Source organism: Megalops cyprinoides, chromosome 12 (genome assembly GCF_013368585.1).
Source record: "Megalops cyprinoides isolate fMegCyp1 chromosome 12, fMegCyp1.pri, whole genome shotgun sequence".
NCBI lineage: Eukaryota > Metazoa > Chordata > Actinopteri > Elopiformes > Megalopidae > Megalops > Megalops cyprinoides.
In genome coordinates this window covers 23939234-23959880 of record NC_050594.1, presented here as the reverse complement: position 1 = coordinate 23959880, position 20647 = coordinate 23939234, and the positions used below count along the sequence as shown (strand labels likewise).

The 20647-nt window shown below is 39.5% G+C and overlaps 1 protein-coding gene across 3 annotated transcripts in view; it reads left to right on the top strand.

Moving 5' to 3' along the window:
- Positions 1-20647, top strand: part of bcl11ba (BAF chromatin remodeling complex subunit BCL11B a) — a 49194-nt gene that overhangs the window by 1237 nt on the left and 27310 nt on the right. For 2 of the 3 annotated variants that reach the window (XM_036542586.1, XM_036542584.1), the window contains exon 2: positions 11724-12101. In XM_036542586.1, coding sequence (XP_036398479.1) covers positions 11724-12101 — 378 coding nt within the window. The remainder of the gene's footprint in view (positions 1-11723; positions 12102-20647) is intronic. The other variant, XM_036542585.1, reaches the window with a different exon arrangement.

Here is a 20647-nt window from a genome sequence, read left to right as displayed (position 1 = left end):
TACAGTCTACTTAGACTCTACCTTTTCAACAATAGTCCCCTCTCTTTTAGAATGTTTTCACGTAAAATAAACAAGCTGTCTAATCAAGTAGTCACAAAGGGAGTAAAATGTAATTTAAACCATGTCTTAAAATACTGATATTTTAAATACATGACTAAATGTTTCCTGAAATGCTTTGCTGTGTGTTAGGCCGTGGTAGGTGGATATTGAATCGGTGGGAGGCTTGTCAACTTTCACTCAAACAATACCGGACAATACATTTACTTCACGTGATGAAAATATTTACAATATTAACTGGTTGAGTGAGACTTGGTTTAAAACATAGTTTGATATAACTCACTTTACATGGATGTATGCAGTTACACATAACGCTGATTTAATTTCACTTCGCCCTGGTGTTTTTGGAATACTACAAGATGATATGTTTTCGAGTCATGGCAAACATCACCTTATCTGCACGAAATTGAAAACAAAAAATATTTTTGTGTGAAGTGTTACTGAAGTCGGGGATATTTCATGTTGAAATGTGGTTTCCTCTTAAATGGAACGGCCCGAGTCGAATTTCCATCGAAATACTAGGCTACAAAATTGCAAGAAACAACAAAAATATATATTACAAAACAAAAACTTCCTCTTAACTGCGATGCAGTGAAAACAGGGACTTTATTGGCACAGAACGCCGCTTCTCCGAATATGTATGTTTTATTTTACAAGAAAATTTAAATACATAAATATTATGGAGTTTTCTCCTCCCCTAGCAAAGGCACTGTTCAGAATCACCCACACTATCGAGGTGAGACGCTGCGTGCCACCGACGGTATTGTTTGTGCTTTTATTTATAATCTGCACTCTATTCTGCATTTGTATTGTTATTATTGCAGGATATAGTGAGGACGGGACCTATCTGCGGGATGTTATTGCATGTTATTATTTTATTTCTATGTGTTATAAAAGGAAAAAAAATGCACGGAAATTACAGCATATATTTTAGAGATTAAAATGTTGATTAGTTGTGTTTATATTTAAGCGTAATTGTATGCTTCTTAGTGAATACATTTTTACTTCATTTATTGTATTTCTACCCCGTTTCGTTTAATATATCAATGCTTTTTGATGTGCAATTTCGCATTTCACAGGATAGACCTTTTACTTCATTGCAGGTACGCAGGTGGTTGGTGCAAAACGTCAGGGCATTGAAATTCTCAGACCTCGTAGAATAAATGTTTCATAGAAGTCCAGCTATCCTCGTCATTTATGCATCAAGCTGCTAAATGTAACTGTAACAATGTTGACATTAGCTGGAGCAGATTCTGAATGCAGTGTCTTGGAGTGAAGTGTCTGCACCAAGGTTGAGCAATGAAAGGCGAAGGTAGCGCAGAGGAAGGTGGCAGGAAACGCAGACATTTTACGAGAAAAGCTTTATCTCTGCCGAAGTACTTAAGTTGTGAAAATGCTCAGTGCATACAAGAGAAAGAGAGAACGTGCTTTATTTGAGTAAAATAATTACATATTTCAATTAATGGAATGTTGACAGATTGTTGCATAGTTTCATACACGCGTGGATCCAGCTAGTTTAACCCCCCCAAAAGTGACACTTTTATGCAGTTGTGCCGATAATTCCATCTAGGGAGGACACTTTTGCTTTAGCTGTAAATCACATTTTAATCTGTCCTTTGAAGGAATAGAAGTAACAACTTTGGGGAATCCAAGTTTAAGTCAATGAAATCAGTCCAGTATTTTCCAAGTGTTTTCCAGTGCTTAAATGCTGTCTTATTGTGGTCTAATCCAGCTAATTCCTAGCAGGAGAGTATGATGTAATCCATCTCAAATCTGGTTTGTGTTGTGCTGGGTTAGAACTGTGTATTCTGCACATTCTGTCCCACACACCATTCTTTCATTTACAGACTGATCATTTTTGGTGTGCTTTTTTTTTTAATGGGTTGGCGCATAACCTCTTATTCTGGACACACATTTATCTCCTGTGGGGACAGTTAATGATGATTTAATAACAGCTTTCTGCCTATTATCCAAACTGTAAGTTTATCCAGTCATTTTTTTGTTGTTGTTCTGATGCAAATAGATGCAAATGACACCACGGCCCAGCACACTTAGGGGCAATATGTAATGAGATTATTCTTACCAGGCAGTGTACGAGCGCTGCTGCCCCTGGTACCTGTTAGATGGTAGGTATTACAAAACAAAATGGGAAATGTTTCTGTCATTTGCAAATTGTAGACGTACCTTCTACGTAGGCCACTTTATACCAGTGTCTTTTCTTGGCGTACTGTATCATGTGTCTATTGTGTGCAGTGCTTTAACAATATCAAAAAAGGCCCTAATTTCACTTTAATCATATACTGTTCTTGTAGCGCATGGATACAATTATTATCCATCCATTAATAGTATCATGGATAATTGCTGTGATGAGCAATCTGAATTTGAATTCCTGGGATCTTCCTGCGGTGTGAGTTTGTGTTATGTTCCTCAGAATTCGAGGCTTAAATAAGTTCCAGCATGCGCCTTTCTGTCTCATGCATGCCACAGCACAAAAAAAGCCAGGTCCTCTGTTATTAAGAGGGATACGTTGAGTGGGACTCCATGATGGTCAGATCATCTCTTCTCTAATGCCTTTTTAACAATGGTATATAATCACACAGGGCCTGTTCCTACTTTGAACTACCCAATGACGGCAGCTGTGGATTTCTGAAGGAGAGTAGGCAGTGCAGTGAAGGCTGAGGGCCAAATGGAAATTATTAATACTTATAAAAACGTGTGTAGTGCACACGGTAACTGTACTAAACCATATTAATGGATACTGTAATGCAAGTGGGTGTTTCAGAGAGACTGTGTACACATAGACATAATGAAGAGGCCAAAAGCACACAAAGCCCTTCAGTGTGAGCCTGGGAGCTGCAACGATGTGATAAAATTATTAGCTCATGAATATACTTCCAGGACAGTAAAAATGTCTTAGTTGATTAAAAACATAGATTTGGTGGGTTTGGGACAAAAGAGGAGTGTCGCATTGAAGTTCTGTCAAAACAGACCGACTCTGAAGTCATATGTTACCTAAAACATGGTCCACAGGTGCTGGTGCATAGTCTAAGAAGGGGTGAACCAGAATTTCTGCATGTTTCATCATTGATGTACAAAAGAAATAGTGCTCTCCGTGTTCCCTGTCAGACACGCGCACATAAACTTACACGCGCACATGCATTATACATATAAGCTGTCAACACATAAGCCCACATATCGAAACCATAGTCTTAAAGAACAAGAATGTATTCCGAGCACTGTGAGAATTTTAAAGTCAATGGAAATTCTGTATTAGGTTAATTTTACGATCACTGTAATGCATCAAAGTGGCTCTTAAATGTGTGTTGCTGCTGCTACAGTTAGGTGCTCTTGGCAAGCATACACTGAAATGTTTCTACTTCAAATGAAATTTTACATCAAGATAAAAAAAGGCGCAGTCTCGCCCACCTCACTTCAGTTTTGGGGGAAGGTCTTGAGAAAGCAGTAAAATGTACGCATACGTCTGCTAGTCAACATGTCGTCTGTGGTATTTAGGTTTTGTTAACCGCCGGTCTTTCAGTGGATTAGCTGCGAGTCAGTTGGAGCCAATTTTTCGAAAGGTTCAGTTGCACAAGTTAATTCATATGTGTCCCCAGCAAACTTTGCAGTGCTTCACCTTCAACTATATTACAGGCTTAGCAGCCTGAGGATGAAAGAAACATTATGGCTACACATACATTATTATTACAGTTTTCTTAAGTCCATTGACTTTTAAATATATCTGAAACAATACAAACAGTGATATGAAGACATCTGTTTGCAATGCCAGAGTGTTACTGTTCATAGTAATGATGCAGTACTAGCTGGGAAAATACCTATAAATTTGCAAACACACCGTGAGAGATACATATTTCACATTTGTTCTTAAATTCACAGAGAAGCTTAGAGCGTGGTTAACAGTACTCTACTTCTACATGCCACCTGAGCCACAATTTCTTTTTGCAAAACACAAATTGTACTCAGCCATTTTCTGTATGTTTGAATATGTGATGTAGACCCATGTTCTTTTCTGGTTGTTATGTTTTTGACTTCACAGTAGTGTAATACACCTTCAGTGATACTGAGTGATTTTATTGTCTTTTGATTACGAATAAATTGCATACATTTTATCTCCTAAAAATTATATCGCCTAAAATTCCATGTAATTTATGATCTACTATTTTTTGCTGTAAAATTCAGATGAACAGAATGAATTTATTTTTGAGTGAAATGGAGAGGACAGTGATTAGTCCCTATAGCACAATCCAGACTTTTTAGAGAGCACCTTTATTGCAGTGAAGCTTTACTTTCATACTATGGATACTATCCTGTTTTTTATTAGGAGTCTTGCAGTTGGTGTCAGTAAAAAAAAAATCACATCTGTCACAACTACTGTCTTTAGAAATGTGTAGATGGATCAAATTCTCTTTTAATAAAGAAAAAGTAAATTAACCCCAATGGCCTTTTATTGGCCTCTAAATGGTTGGATAGTATTTAATTGCAATGACGTCTTGCATGTTTGTATTGCTTAGGTTATATTCTGAGTTAAATATGCACTTTCATTGAACTCAGAAATGTTATTTCATTATGTTCAAAGCTAAGGACAAAAAAGTCTCTGAAAGTTGCTTTTATTATGAGTGGAAAGGTGTATTGTTTCCCTTCATAAGCGTGGTCTCACCTCTATTACTGTGAAAGAGATAAACATAAGAAACGTCTCCAGCCAGCGAATAATTTAAGTTAAGACAATGGACACAAAGAGCATGCCTCAACTTATGCTGCCGATGAAAGGTGCATTTCCTTCCCGTCAAATATGCAGAAATATCTCTGGACTAATGCTATCTGGAAGAACAAAGGCAGCCATATTCCTTTCCATAACCATTGTCTTTTAGCCTGGGTTTGATTAATTTGTTACAATTGAGTTGTTTATCATTAAGTGGTTTCCTCTTAACATTCATTTTCTTTGAATCCTTCAGAATTTCAACTTTTGTGCTCTTGTGGCAGTAGCCTCCATTACAGTGGGTGTGCTGTTTTTGACCTGCTAGGGGGAGCTCTTAGCTTATGTGTAAGGTTTGCATGCTGTTGTAAAAGTACACAAACATATTTCCTAAATCTTTGTTGTTATGGGGGTTGGGCGGAGGAACTCTAAGTAGTGGCTTTTGACGACTTTATGCATAGATATCTCACATGATAATACCATTAACATCCTGCATTTACATTAAAACTGTCTGTGTCTCTGCATGGCAGTTGGTTCTTCAACATCCCCAGACCTTTCTCTTCCATGGCATTGATGGTATTCACAGAGAGGTTTAGTACATGGCATTAACAGCATCTGTCTTGCCCATGCACTTTTGCACTGCAACGTCACATATCTTTTCACCTGAAAAAATAAGTCATCCGAACAGATTCTTATCAAAGCCCCTGCAGTGTTTTTTTTTTTTTTTTTATATAGAAAATATACTTGACCCGGTTCACTGTTAATTCTAAGAGAGAATAAAAAGTCATTACTGACATATGTTTATGCCAAACTGTTTGTTTGAAAGTTGAAATAACTGTGAAATGGAAAACAGAGGTGAGGAATCAAAATGTGCTGATGGACTTGTTTGTGATATTTCTGAATCACAATGCTGCCATGTGTAAAATCAATGTTTGCTTCTTGAAGGTAGCGAATAAGTTTGTAGAAATTCCTCTTGGTGTTTTATATAAGAAGTATACAGCTAGAATTCAGAGGGAGGTGACTCTCAAGTAAGACAGCACATTTTCCCCAGGAGCAATTTGACAAAATGTCGGCCGTGTGAGTTTGATTAATATGCTTACCGTTCTCCCCTTTGCGAATTCAGTAGCTTTGTTTGCCCAGAAGGAGGGAATCTTCCTTTTTTGAGAATTGCATGTCTATTGGTGTAGACACTTCAAAATGACAAACTTTTTGGACAGCAACAAAATTTTCATTTTTTCTTATGAGAAACCGGCACTTACAAAGTGGCGGTGATGTTTGCCGCTATGCAACTGGTTTCAGCCGATCACTTCTGACCGTACGAAGCTTCTGGTTTTCATCACCTTTCTGACAGTGTACATGATTGTGTATGTTACGTTAACGTTCGGATAATCCTGCATGATTTCAGAGGCAAAATTTTAAGAGAGAAAACCCAGCTGATTCGCTTGTCAGTGCCTTCTGATTCTCTATTAGAAATGAATACCTGGTTTAGAAACAGCTCCCAGCACCATGCCTGGGTTTGTGCAAAAGGCAAGATTAAGGACCCTGCAGTATAACCCCTCTTTCTTTCCAAGTGAAAATATTTGGTAATGTTTCCCTGATGAGATTTTCTGATAGAGGGTTAGCACTGCTTGTGCTCCCTCCCAGCGGACGTCTTCATGTTAATCTCATTTTACCTGCGAGGAGGCTAATTTCCTTCTTTTTTAATTACAGTAAAGCAGACTTGCACTGGAACCTGGTGCTAGCAATTCCAGCAGCACATTGCATGATGATTTCTGGTTTCATCCTGTTAACAGCTTCACTTACATACCCCTTACAATGTGTTCATGCAATGAGCTGATATATGTATATGCACACACCGCTTGCATATATATCAGCTGTGTCTGTAGCTGTGCTAAATAGGATGATGTGACCCTGGTGCTGGCCTTGTGCATCTGCATGCATTGTTCTGCAACCCCCCTTTGCCTTCCTGGTGCACTGTGGTGCCATTTAACCTGCGTAATTGCACTTAGTATTATCTCCATTTCATATTGTCTCCATGCCGCTTTAGCATTCCCAGTGATTTTTGGGCAGACTAGCAGTGAGGATTTAGCATGAACGCTAGAGGCACCTCGCTCACCGAAAGTGTTTCACCAAATGTGGCTTTGATTTTCGAAACGGTGGATATTTACGACATGAAAATTGTTTTAGCTTTCCTTGCAGAAATACAGAAATGAGTAAAATATGGGGAAAAGTAAACCGCCTTTTCTGCAGTTATTTATTTTATTGCTCTCTTTGATCTAAATCACTGCCTCTTTGCAAGATTAGAAATAACGAGTGCTTTATTAAATCTCTTATTAATTTCTCTAAACGCGCTTCTCTAAATTTATTTTCAGAATTCTGTAAGCAGCGGAAAGAGAGTGAGCAGTCTAGCAGGGCAGTTACATGTGCTCTCTGCATGTGTGGCGGATTCTCCTGGTCGCTTACAGAGAGGGCACAAAGGGTGTTGCCACACGAGCCTCGCGGCCTCATTACTTGTTTGTTTGTTGTGGGCCATCTGAACGGGAGGATTTGTCAAAAGGCTGCCTGTCAGGCCCCGTTTCGACAGGGGGCTCAGAAACACTGAGTCTGAATTTCCCCATCTTGATTTGGAAGGGCGTGGGGTCACTTTCATCTCTGGTGGGGTTCCTATTCGCCCTCCGGTGACAGTCAGGTCGGGGGGGTTGGCAGGTGAAGGGGTGGGCATGGCTCATGCGAGACTCCTCCAAACCGCAGATGTTGCCGTCTTGGGCTTTTGTAAAGGCGAAAGCTGAGAGTGGCCTTCTGGGAGAGGCTTAAGAGAACTGGTGGTAAACTTTGCTGTTATATCTGGGTGTTCCTCTGCCTTCTTAGCACACAGTCACTGTGAATGGTCTGAGCTAGTCCTGGGCAAATCTTTGTATCAGGACAGAATTTTAAAGGCTTTCAAAATTTACATGGAGAAATCTGTGATCACACATTAAAACAATATGAAATCGATAAAATTCTGTGTGTGTTTTGTAATTAGCCCCTGACAGCCTTACGGAAAAAAAAAAAAATGTTGAAAAGCACTGGCGCTCAAATGTTATCACATTTTTTTTCTGAGTGAGTTGTTATCTTCTTGTTGTGTGGAAAATTTCAGTAGTTTCGCACTACCTGAAAGATGGGTAGGTGGGGGGTGAACCTAAACAAAATTATGGAATGAAACTGGAGTGCCTATAATGAGATGGCGAGGTGACATTCGTGCAGCGTTATGACCGTAGCAAAAGCATGAATATTGATGCGATCCTAAGGCAATGTTATGTAACCCTATGGGAATGTATTTTTGGGCTGTAAATGGGACCGCAATCTGATTGGCCAAATGTCTGTCTGCGGTAATTTTATCCTCTTTTTCAGATACACAAAAGACGCTTGAGTTTTCAGATATCGTTACAAATCATAACACCAGTGTTTTCATTTCAAATGCAGGCGTGTAGAAGTGCACAGTCTGTCGTTCATTTTTAGATGCTCAATTTGCCTTGGTTTTGTTCTTTACACCAGCAACGGAAATCCTATTAAAGCGTGCGCTGAGTCATCTGGCCTTATTAGGTAAATTAGGCCAAAGTGAGGAGCCTTTCGAAATCTATCATTTCGAATGAGAGCATTTTGTTTGACCGCATTGTAAAACTTTACTAATTATGTAGGTGACAGAAACCACTAAGATCTGACACCAAAATAAATAAATAAATAAATAAATAAAATGAAATAAATAAAAATTAGTCAAGTCCCCAATTCTATCTGATTAAATATGATTCAAAAGAAAAAGGGTTATGTTGTATGAACTATATTAATGTATGTATAAATAACTATGGAAATATTCCTCTTTCACTTTCTCTTTCGGCTGGGGAATGCTGTATAAAGACAAATAACATTTGACATTTCTGGCTACTGATAGAATTATATGAAGTATTTGTTGAGGGATCACAGAAATGATGAGCCGTAATGTTACCTAGGTGACAGCATTGTTGCCAGGAGCGGGTGTGGGAAGGTGTGTGTGTGTGTGTGTGTGAGTGTGTCAAAAGAGTGTGCATGTGATGGCAGCTTCTGGGCCTGGTGAATGGAGATGCAGGTTGAAGGATATCTGCCGAGCTAGTTTTTGTCCTTGCATGATAGACTGATTGCACAGCTTCTACCATGATTTTGTGGATTGATGACTCAGTCCTTTGGGAACACCAACTGGCTGTGGACTAGGGTCATCTGGTCCACAGTAATGCAGTGTGTGTGTATGTGTGTGTGATTCTGTAAACCTCCCTGTGAAGTGTGTGTCAGTATATCGCAGGGCAGCATGCGTCCTGCAGTACATATGGACAGGAGAAATGGGAGCTGGACATTCAAAAACAGTTTCAGAAGAACATGCTTCTGTTGTTCAGCTTTTGTGATTTTATTACTTTTTTGTGTCCTGGAACTTGCTAAAGTTACCGTTTTTACAACTTGAAACTTTTGTGTAGTTTTATAATGGCTCTGAAAGTCTGTCCTCTTCCATCCTGTCTGAGATCTTGTGTATATTGACTGATTGCAATCAATACCACTGATACTGCAGTTCAGACTGGCCTGCTGTTCTGCCAGCTATGTTGATGTGACATGACAAAGGGGACTTAATTTTTTGCTGAGAGTCATGGAAAATGGTGCAAATGGTAGGGATCATGATCCTGTCTGTGTAGATGTTTCACTTTTTGTAGAAGGAACTACATATTGTTGTCAGAGTGCACCTCTTAGACTGTGAACATACATGCACACACACAAATGACACCTCCCATCTAGGTCTGTAGGCTTAGTGTCTTGACTCCTTGTTTTGCCATTTGTAATCATTTCATTCAAATGAATGAACAACCGAATTATGCTTGAAATAAAGTTTTAAGAATGTGATGATGAATGTAAAAAAGAGTTATTCTTACAGTTACAGGTATCATACATTTGTTATTGAAAGTTCAAGGCAAACCATATTGTGGTTACACCAGATTGCTACATTTCTACATAGATATATGATTTGTGATAATGTCCCTAATATGGGGGAAACTACATAATGTTTATATAGTGTGTAATAATGTTCCTTGGTGTGGGAATATAATACACACTAGGCTTATGTTACCCAAAAATGTCTGGTTTATAGGACTTGCTAACATGTACAATGATTACATGCAAACATTAACACTACATGCATGTTGACAATATGCAGCCATATTTATGAATGTAGAAACACTCTTACCTTGATCTCATCTTGTTCATGCTGCATGCATTTATTATAGATTGTATGCCTCTGCCTTTTGCAATAATACATTGTGCAGAAAACAACTGGAATTCATTTCTCAAATAAAATGCTTTTTAACTAAAACGTTACTGTGAGTATCTGAACCCCAAGGTGAAATCTGAAAAAATTGTCCTGAACTTCAGGATTATTGGATATAGTAACTATCACAGATTCTGAAGAAAACTAGAGATTCCAAACAGCAGCTAACCGAGAATGCATATTTTTTGTGGCCGTGCTTCATTTGACAATGCGGGACAGTTTGCATTTATTATTTACATCACAGATAAATTGCAGAAGGAGGTGCAGCCTGATTCTAATTTATCATCTAAAATTAGTCATGAAGGAAGTCCACTGGGAAATGTAAACAGTGTTACCTGTACAGTGACAGAGAAGGAAGCTTTGGTTCAGGCTTGATTTTCTCCTCTCTGTGGTTAGGCCCTGGCATTTTCTGCAGCACACATACTCCATCCTTCATCAGGATTTGCATCATGGTTGTACTGTAGTTTGCCACACTCTCCTTGCAGCTGTCTCACAGACATCCTTTTGACTGATTTGGAGACACACAGCTCCACAGAGTTTTACTACAACGGCTATGTCAGCCTGTTTTCTTTTCATACTCGTAATGGCAAAGACAGGCATAAATTTGTTATCTAAAGCTGCTTAAACTGGCCTGGGTCACGGTGACGATGATAAACAATTCCAGGTAATAAGAAAGGTAAAGTGGTGCTGTTAATGATAAAAGCAGCAAGAAATCGAATGCTAATTCAGATCTTGGTGAGGTGCAGGGCAGAGGATAAGCTGTCAAAAAAAAAAAGCGATCTGACAAAGATCCCCGCTGGGTTGAAATTTATGTGCAGCCTCACTCTTTTTTTGGCCGCTATTGATGAAACTAAGAAACTGCTAAGGATTCAGAACTACAAAGCACTGATTGTAATGACATGTTAAAACGCGTGGGTGAAATTCAAAATGGAGGCTTGCGAGTGGAGAAGGCTGAAGAAGTCCACGCCGAGGTGATGCGATCAGTTTGATGTGCAGTTTCAAGTCCTGGCCGTTTTGAGTGTTTATCGAGGTGACAGAATCAGCAGCAAGATCTGCTGGGTTTCTTGCTTTGTGGCCACGCATAGGCCTCCATCGGCCGATGCCATTTCTCTCTCTCTCTCCTCCTCAAAGTCATCTGTGAAGCGTATTAATAACAGTGACTTATGTGCACCATCCCAACCGTGTGTGTGTGTTTATTAAAGCGCAGGACATTCTTTCACAACTCTGCCTTAAACGACACACAGGGGATATTTGGCTGGGATGTGGCAACTGGGGAGATCAGAAAGAGTTAGACTTCCATATCTTCAAATCAGTTTTTCTGATATCGAGCAGAGGTCAGCTTACAGAGTGGCTGGGGCGTGCATTCAGTACTTTGCACCCAGGTCAAGTTACTGTTCTCTGGCTGACGTACAGCAATGAAGTAAAGGCAAAGAAAGATGTCTTTTTTTGTCAGAGATGTCCAATCCAGGTCCAGGAGGGCCATAGCCGGGTTTTCATTTTTCTGTCAGCTAGCTATAATGAGGGGTTGATGGTGAGGAAGATTTGTAGATAAATCAGTTACGAGTTGTTAAGAGTTAAGAGCAGCACTGGCGGTGATGGTGTGAGTTATGGTTTGCTTGTGTCTTCTCCCCCCAGCAGAAACCGATCATGTGGACGCAGGGCTGGCTGTGGCCGAGGGGCATCCGGCGCTGGACCCCTCCATCCCCGGCTCCTTGCCGGGCGGGATGGGCGACCACGACCTGCTCACCTGTGGCCAGTGCCAGATGAACTTCCCCCTGGGGGACATCCTCATTTTTATCGAGCACAAGAAGAAGCAGTGCCAGGGCCTGATGGGCGGGCCCGGCTGCTACGACAAGATGGTGGACCGCAGCAGCCCTTCGCCGCCGCGCCCCGAGCTTAGGAAAGTGGTGGAACCAGTCGAAATCGGAATCCAGGTGACACCCGAGGAGGAGGACGAGAGACTGTTGACACCCACAAAAGGAATTTGCCCCAAGCAAGAGAGCGTCCCAGCAGGTAGGTCTCGCTCGCTCCGCGCTCTGGGAGAGGAAGCCTCTCCAGAATAACAGGGGGGAGAGGCTCGAAAACAACCGGGCCTCCGCTTGACAGCAGGCCGTGATAAGCGGCCACGGCTTGCGGCCTCCCTTGGTTCGTCGGCATGGCATCACGTGGGCGAGACTCGTGCAGTTAACATACATCCACCTCGATGAATTTTAGCTAAAGAAACGCATCCACCTCTGTGAGATTCAAGATAAAGAAGCACACCCACATCTGTCAGATCAATTTGCACAAATGACACATAATAGCATCCCTAAGATTCACACACAACACAAATCCACCACTCAAAAACGCATGCAGATGACACACAATAACATCTCTGACACGCACACAAATAACACACAATCGCACCTGCGAGATGCACACAGATAACACGCGTCCACCTCCGTGAGATTTACACTAAAGACACACACATATCCAGACCAGCAGGACACACAGCTTCCTGTAGAGTTTGATACTGCTCAACACAGACCTTCAAGAGAGATTGTTTTCCTTGAGCTGATTTCATTAGAGGAGCCTGTGCTGCTAGAAGTGAAACATCACATTTCAGACTCAAAGCCCTAAAACCCCCCGGAGGACTCTGGAACTTGAAACAAATTGTGCAAAACGTGACAGAGAACTCACCCTACTTTCATGAAGAAATCCAGCCTGAGCCATCTGCTTAAAAGGTGAAAAGCTCATTAAAATTCAAATACTCCAAAAAAAAGAAAGGGATTAAAAAGCTAGTTTCCTATTCAATAGGGTAAAGAGGCAGTTTAGTTTAGACCAGCTGCAGGGAAAGAACTCTCATACTGTAGTTATCTTGCAAAACAGTGCAGTCAAGTCCTTCACAAAGAACCCAGAGGGATCTTGGGAAATGGGTCTCATAAAATAATATTCAGGATTGGACAAAGTTACCAGGGAAAAGCGAGGGAACGGCTTATGATACTAGCACACAGTCTTAATAACACATTTTTCCTTAAGTATTCATATTTATGAGGTTTACCTGCGGCAGCCAAGACAGATAATTCTGGGGAAACACAATATTTCACCTCTTTAAACATCTTTAAAATCAGGATAAGATTTAATTACTAATGTGACACATGCCACACACAAGATGCAAAATTGAGACGTAGATCAAAAATGGCAGAAGCCAATGGAGGCACAAAGCACGTCTACATTGCTGTTGAAAACAGATACTCTTGAGGTCATTTGGATTTCAGCATTAATAGCAAAATTTAGTACAGAATAAATATCCCACAATCAAGTCTGTGTTCACTGAAAAGTAATGATTTTGTATGTTGTATGATATGTGTTAAATGCTTGAATCCAGAATTCAGACCCAGCTTCTGAAATGCTGTGTAAGCTTCATAACTGAGTCTTCATATCCGTCCGATGATACTTTTGTGATGTGCTGTTTCTACCCTCTGAAATAAGTCACTGGTAAAATCCCACCACTATGTTGTTATGCAGAAATTATAGATAATAATAATAATAATAATAATAATAATAATAATAATAATAATAAAATGTCATTACATTATCATGCCATCAAGATACTAGCCTTGTTTCGGGGTGTCCAGATACCTAATTTTTTTCCACAGATGAAAACCATTTGGGTGTCTCCTTTTTTACCTCAGTTAACACTATGTCTGTTTACATGATATGCACTGATACTACAATATACTGATAGTATTAGACAGTACTACTAATAATGGATTAGTGCATCATTCTTAATGGATTCATTCTATGAGTTTAAAGTCTCGTACAATTTTTGTGGCAATATTTGTGACAGCCATATGGATCTGCTTTTATTTGCTTCCTTGAATCTCACAAAACAGAGTTATTTTATGATCAACAAATATATAAATGTAATGTTCTTGGATTATGTAATTGTGTGTCCATAGTGTACATTTATACAATGGACCGAGCATTCATTTCTGATTTGTAATTTTGTGATAATGCAATAATGGAAAAAGCGATATCTCTATCTGACCTACGGTGAGAACAATATTTTTGCAGGCACCATTTATATGAGGGAATATAATTCTGAAAGACAAAATATGCTTTTTCTAAATCAGATTATTGTGAGTTCAATACTCTGAAGATTTTGATAGTGAGAGAATCCCCTGTCAGGAAAAGAAATTCTTAGTTGTGGTGGCCATGGTGTTGAACTTGAGTGTCAGTTTGTGCATTCCACTAACCATGCACTTGAGGAGACATATTCGTAATTGCCTCCCAGCATGTTAAAGCATTTCTTTTAAACCTTTTCAGTTCTATTCATTCTTAACATGAAATGAAAAAAAAAACTCAGTCTTGTTAAAAAAAAAATAATAGCGATATCTTTCCTCTCCAAGCAGTGATCATTTTTCATTTTTCAATTTTATGAAATTTATATATATAAGACATGAGAACTGGACAGGTTTGCAGCTATCAAACAATATCAGAAAGCTGATTTTGGGCATAACAGCATTATTGCCCCCTGAGGTTTGCATTGTATACACAGAAATTCAAACCTATTTTAAAAAATACAATCTCTTGATCTCTTTCTCCTCAGATACCCATGGCATATGAACAATGCAATAGCAGACCTTAAACTTTTATTCTTTCATTTCATTTCATTCATTCCTGCCATGCATGATCCAATCAGAGTTTCTTTCTGCAGATAATTTAGGGCTTTCAAATAGGAAAGGGAGGGGCATGTAGCAGCACTCACTTCCTGCCTGCTGCACTTCATCGTACTGGCCAATGGAGACACTCAGAAGAAAAAGAGAAATACCTTGCATTGTTTTTTACCATGAAGGTCCCCCCACAGTGAAGTGATGCGATTGGCTGGCAGATGGAAATCTCTGTGTAATGTCAGCGCTGACAATTTATCATTCGCTCGTCTTTCAAGATTTCTGACTGCGATTCCATATTTAGGCCATGTGTCAACAATAAAAATCAACCATGTGATTATGCCAGTGGAGGCAGCCAGCATCTGAAGTGGTCCTGTGCTGGAGAATGCTTATGGGGAAACTGAATGCTGAGAATATCAGAAATTCTGCATTAAATTACATATCGTTTTTTCCTTTGGGGTATTTATGAAAAACAAAGCATGATGTCTTTGATCATGAAAGTCTATATCAAGAAAAAATGGCCAGAAGAAAAACCCTACACCTCGGTCTGGTATTTTATTCCCCTTCAGTGATAATTTCCCTGTTTTTACTCCAGGAAAAGTCAATGTTATCTATGAGTATATAGGACAGCCATTGAAGATGAACCACTTGAGGGTTGAATTCAATATTTCTCCCTTAAATATCAGCAGGACACGGGCTTGCTCAGCACCACATTATATTGCCACTCAGCCGTCTTAAGTTTCAGCAGAATTTAATTATATTTAATAGCCCTAATTAAATAAAATATGACATTCTGCATACCCCTAGGCAAGAGGAACAACTGCTGTGGGCAAAGAGAGCCATAGAGTGAGAAAGGCCCAGCAGAGCACTTTTTGAAGCACAACCAGGTTAAAGTAGTGTTGCTTAAAGGGAATGTCAATGAAAATAACCCAGGCAAACTGCTGAACAATATTCAGTTGCATGCCATTAGTAATCAAAATGTTAAAAGCATTCCCAATCAGTCATGTTTTTCCACATACATATTCACACCCCCCGATGGGTCTGGTCGGCTCAGCTGGCTATTCTAATGAGTGCATTAAACATAATTCATGCTTTATTGTAGACAGATTGACAGCTACTGCTGTATATGACAAATTTAGATTGCTAAGAGTATATTTTTTTATGCTTCAAGCGATTACATAAAGGATAAATACAGGTGTTGCCCTCCAAGTTGTGGTTGCACAGTGACAAAGAAATTCAGAAAAATATCAGAACGCATTTTTGACCATGGAGTGATGATGACATGCTTAGAGTACCTCTTTTTACTACAGAGAGATGAAGTGAAACCAAAAGGACTCTCTTCCTAGGGACACACCTGAAGATGTAACAATACATGACACTGCAGTAAGTAAATACAGTCAGGCAATTTGCAGTAAGGAAATTTGTGTCACTTGTAAGTACACATGATAAGAGTGGAAATATATAGGTAAAACAAAGTGTTTCCTGTGATGATCAGGTCTTCATCCAAGCCGGTTACCTGAATTGTTCCATGTCATTGTAAGTTCAAAACTATTACCATATTCCAGTCACCAGGAGAGAAGGAGTTAAGCGTGGACAAACCTGCTGTGTTTGGTTAGGTCTGGCATGGCGTTGAGGGGAAGGCAGGGGGAAGGCTTTTGTTGTCGCACGATGATTTGAGGGGAAGTGTCTCAAGCTGTTTTCTCTCTCTCTTTTTAAACTAACAATGCTGCACCGATTTGGATGAGTCCCAGCGCATCATTTCTGCCGAGGAGGAGCCACAGTGACCCATTGTTGCTCGGAGCAAAAAATGGAAAACGTGCAGGGGCCCCCTTTCAGAGATCGGTCATGTTTACTCACCATTTAAGGAGCCCTGCGCATCGTAGCACTGACAACAGCCATTACAGACCACGACTGAGCTGTGTAGCCTGCAAATTTAATATTTCATATTTCTTCCCACCACTTAATACATGGGTGACTGCTGTATAAGAAAACAATACGCATTATCACCATGCAGATTACTGTAAGTTTGCTACATGAGATCCATCTCTGTGTTCCTTCCTGGTGCACCCGTGGCAGGGATGTTTTTAGTTGACTTTAAAATGATCTGCGCTCTCTTTGAAAGGTTTACAGGCATAACAAGTGCAGTGAGAAGAAGTTATTTTGACCCGTCGCTCGTACTATCACAGCGGTGAATATTTCATGAGGCGTGCTATATTTATAGAGATATTTACCTCAAACACACTTTTTCCTCTGCCTCTCTCTGTGTTTGATCTCATATAGCAATTTCACATTTCAACAGCTCTTTCTCCGACTTCTGAAAAGACCTGCTGCGCAGCGCTTTGGTTTGCTCATTGTGTCTGTGGCCAACAAAAACAGTGGGAATATCAGGAAACATTTTTTTTTTTTTATCATCAATTACCCGTCTGATTGGTGGAAGGTCCTATTCATTGTTATTTATATATATCTATATTGTTATTTATAAAGAGTATAACCTTGTAACATGGACTCTGTTTTTCGGTGAAAATCAGTTAAGGTCTTTTTAATGATCAAGGTAAAGTAAAAATAAATAAAAACTGATGAAATCAGAGGCATTCTCTTCAAACTGGACCACGGGATTTTGCTAATTCTGTAGTGGATGTTATTACCTTTCCCAGCTTTCATCAGGCTGACATACTGCACATCTTCTCGGTGTATCCTACAGATTCTAAAATTATTTAGACACATTTTGTGCATTATTGAACAAGATTGTATCTATATTTAAACTTCATTTTGAATGTCATTTTTTATGTTTATTATTTATGACCAACTGAACCAGGCAAAAAATATATATATATTTTTACTCTAGAATGCTGTAGCGTAACAAGCTCCGCCTCTTTGTGTTTATTGGACAGTTCTCTGTGGGGATGGTTCCCCTTGTAGCTTTGGGATAATTCTTGGCACTTCCTCTACATTTGAGACTAATCATTTATCAAATTAATTACAAGACCATTTTCAAAACTATAATCAGCCACACTCATTTTTGAAAATGTGTATGTGTAATTCTTTTTAAGGAAAGGCATGTACACTATCCAGTGATCAATAACTGCCATTATCCTCAGCTAGACTCACTGTAAGTGATGGCTGTCCATAAAATGTGATATAATTCCTCCTAACATGGCATTAATTTATTATATAAGGATCAGGATGTGGAGTAGAAGTACAGTAATAATAAGTAATTCTGCAGTAGAGGAATAGTAATAAGATCTTTTCATATTTTCAATGTTAATAGTATTTTTACTCATATCTATGTCTAACAGTGTCAAAAGAACAACACTATTTATGCTGTACTGTGCCCAGTGGATAATTGTGTATATATAGATGTACACACATTATATGAATCAAACAAACCCTTGCCAATTTTCTGCTGAAGGATTAAAAAAGCTAAACAATCAGGTCCCATGTTGATACTTGAAACATGTGGCATTTTTCTTTCTTGTTGTAGGTAAATTGACTGAGGAGAATTTTGTGTAATAGTGCAAGATAACCTAAATTCCTGTTTGGCTCCCACTGCAGAGAAACTGCCCAGCCAATTTGACTTCCTGTTTCCAAGCCCTCTCTTCCTACCTGTTTTTGAGCGCTTGCCCAGAAAGATTTGTTTCGTCAGAAAAGTCTCCCCCGTGCCAGCTGCCAGCTCTGATTGCCAGCCTCATTTTTGGATGGCGGACATGAGTGACGTTTTTCTCCCTTTTTTCTGCTTTGCATGAATTTATTTTCTAACTTTCAGTGGGGGGTTTCCTGAGGCTGAGTGAGCACCTTGTATTGGATAGATATTTTCACCATACCTGTGTATACACACCTAACCACATTCATACGCAACCGTGCATGCATATACAAACATTAAGACATTTGCATGGACACACCAAAAGACAGAAGAATTACCTCCCATAATACTACAGTTTTTGTCACCTAATTTAATATGATTAATTATATGTATATTATATATAATTAAATAAGATTATACAGATTATATATAGACAGATAGAGAGGAGGAAGATACACAGATCACAGATGTGTGTGTGTGTGTGGTTACTGTAATAGGAAACTGAAGGCCAGAAAAGCATAGTGACGGCCGTCCCTTGATAATACAGCAGACATCCCCCTCGTGTGTGGAGACACACATAAACCGTCTCGCTCCCAGTTTGATTTCCCCGCACTTTAGAAAACATCTCAATTGAGAAGCGCGCTTCCCAGTTGCAGACTCAACACATACAGGGAGAGCTCTTCAATAAATAATGATACAATACAGGCAGTGAAATATTGAAAATGTGTCTCCATATTACTTCACATATGCTTTTTTCAATTAAAATTTACAAAGGCTGGGGGGATGCCGTAATGTTGAGGCAGTGCCAGAATCGATGTGCTGAGATTACGTGGTGGAGGGAATGTGCATCTGATTTAATGTGCTGTTTTGTAGCGATTACTCCTGCTGGTGTTCTTGTTTTTTTGTTGTTTCAATAAAGCCAGGAGTGCCAGGATGTAGCAGGGGTTTTGAAGTGGTAATTGCTCACTTTTGTCTTGCTCCCTATTCCACGGCGTTCACTTTTTTTTTGTTATTTGAGCTTTTGGCAAAGTTCCGATGAGAGGGGGTTTTTTTATATGCATTTCAAATGAAATGTCACTCTCTCTACGATGCAGTCCTGATGCATATTTAATGGGCTTGTAAGGCTGCCAGGCTGGGTTGTGTGAGTGCATGGATGTGGGCGCTTGCAGTTGAACATGTCTGAAGAGGTGCTGTTTATCCTCCTTGCCACACTGATTTCAGCTGAAACAAGAACTCTACACCTACCTGAAACAAGGTATTCACAAAAGCAGCATCCTGCTAAATCCATACAGATATTCATTTAGCGCACACATCCATACTAATAATTGATACCTTACGCTGTACCATTCTTATCTATTTCAGTCCTGTTGAATGAGTCAAAAGGCACCTAGTTTGACAGATCATTTTAACGAATAATGAATGTATGATATATATGGTTTGATATTGTAAATGTACTTTATTGTAATACATTTTTTCTGTGTTTTTACAGTGTATCGGTCTGATCTAACATATTTTGGTTTGTAGCACAGAACACAGCAGTCGCAGGCTTACAGATTTATATTCAAGAGATTCAACCAGTTAAAGTGCAACATCCCTTCATTGCTTAGTATCGTTATTGAGTTTAAATACAGCTTAAATGCCTGTCCAGCTTCATTATTTAAGCATTGTTCTCTGCTAACCATTTACAAAAGTAGTTAAGGATCTCGGCATTCCTTTATTCATTTGGAAAGACCTTCCCAGAACCAGTGTCCTGGCATCATTGTTTATTGTAATCTGTTATGTGACAGAACACATTGCCGCCAGTGTGCTTTTTATGCCACACATTCTCAGTCTGTGATGTTCAGGAAGCTGAAGATCTCACTGGCCAAAATGATCTGTCGAAATATGAACATGGTCACGTGAGGTAAGCCTTAGCTAACTTTTCAAAAAAAAAAAAAACAATTCAGCTTACTTTGTATGCCACACATGCCATCCCTTTTAGTACTGTTGTATATTTTCAAACAGGAATCCTCCCCTCTCCTGTATGCATGCAAGCTGGGTGTAAAAGGAGGACCAGCAAATTGTCTGCTCTGTGTATCATCATCTCAGCTACTCGGTAATGGATTGCAAGGCCTGGATCGTGTTCCGTATGTAAAGACAATTTGCTGCAAGCGATTAGAATGCCTAGCTGAACACGTAGCCGAAGAAGACCCCTTTGGTTGAGGCGTACTTTCACTGTGCTTAATCTGCCACTACCAAATTCAGGAAACTGCTACCTTTATACTGCATTGGAAATGATTTTTGAAATCCTGCTTCTTGGGCCAAGTCCAGCTACTGAAAGAGAGAGA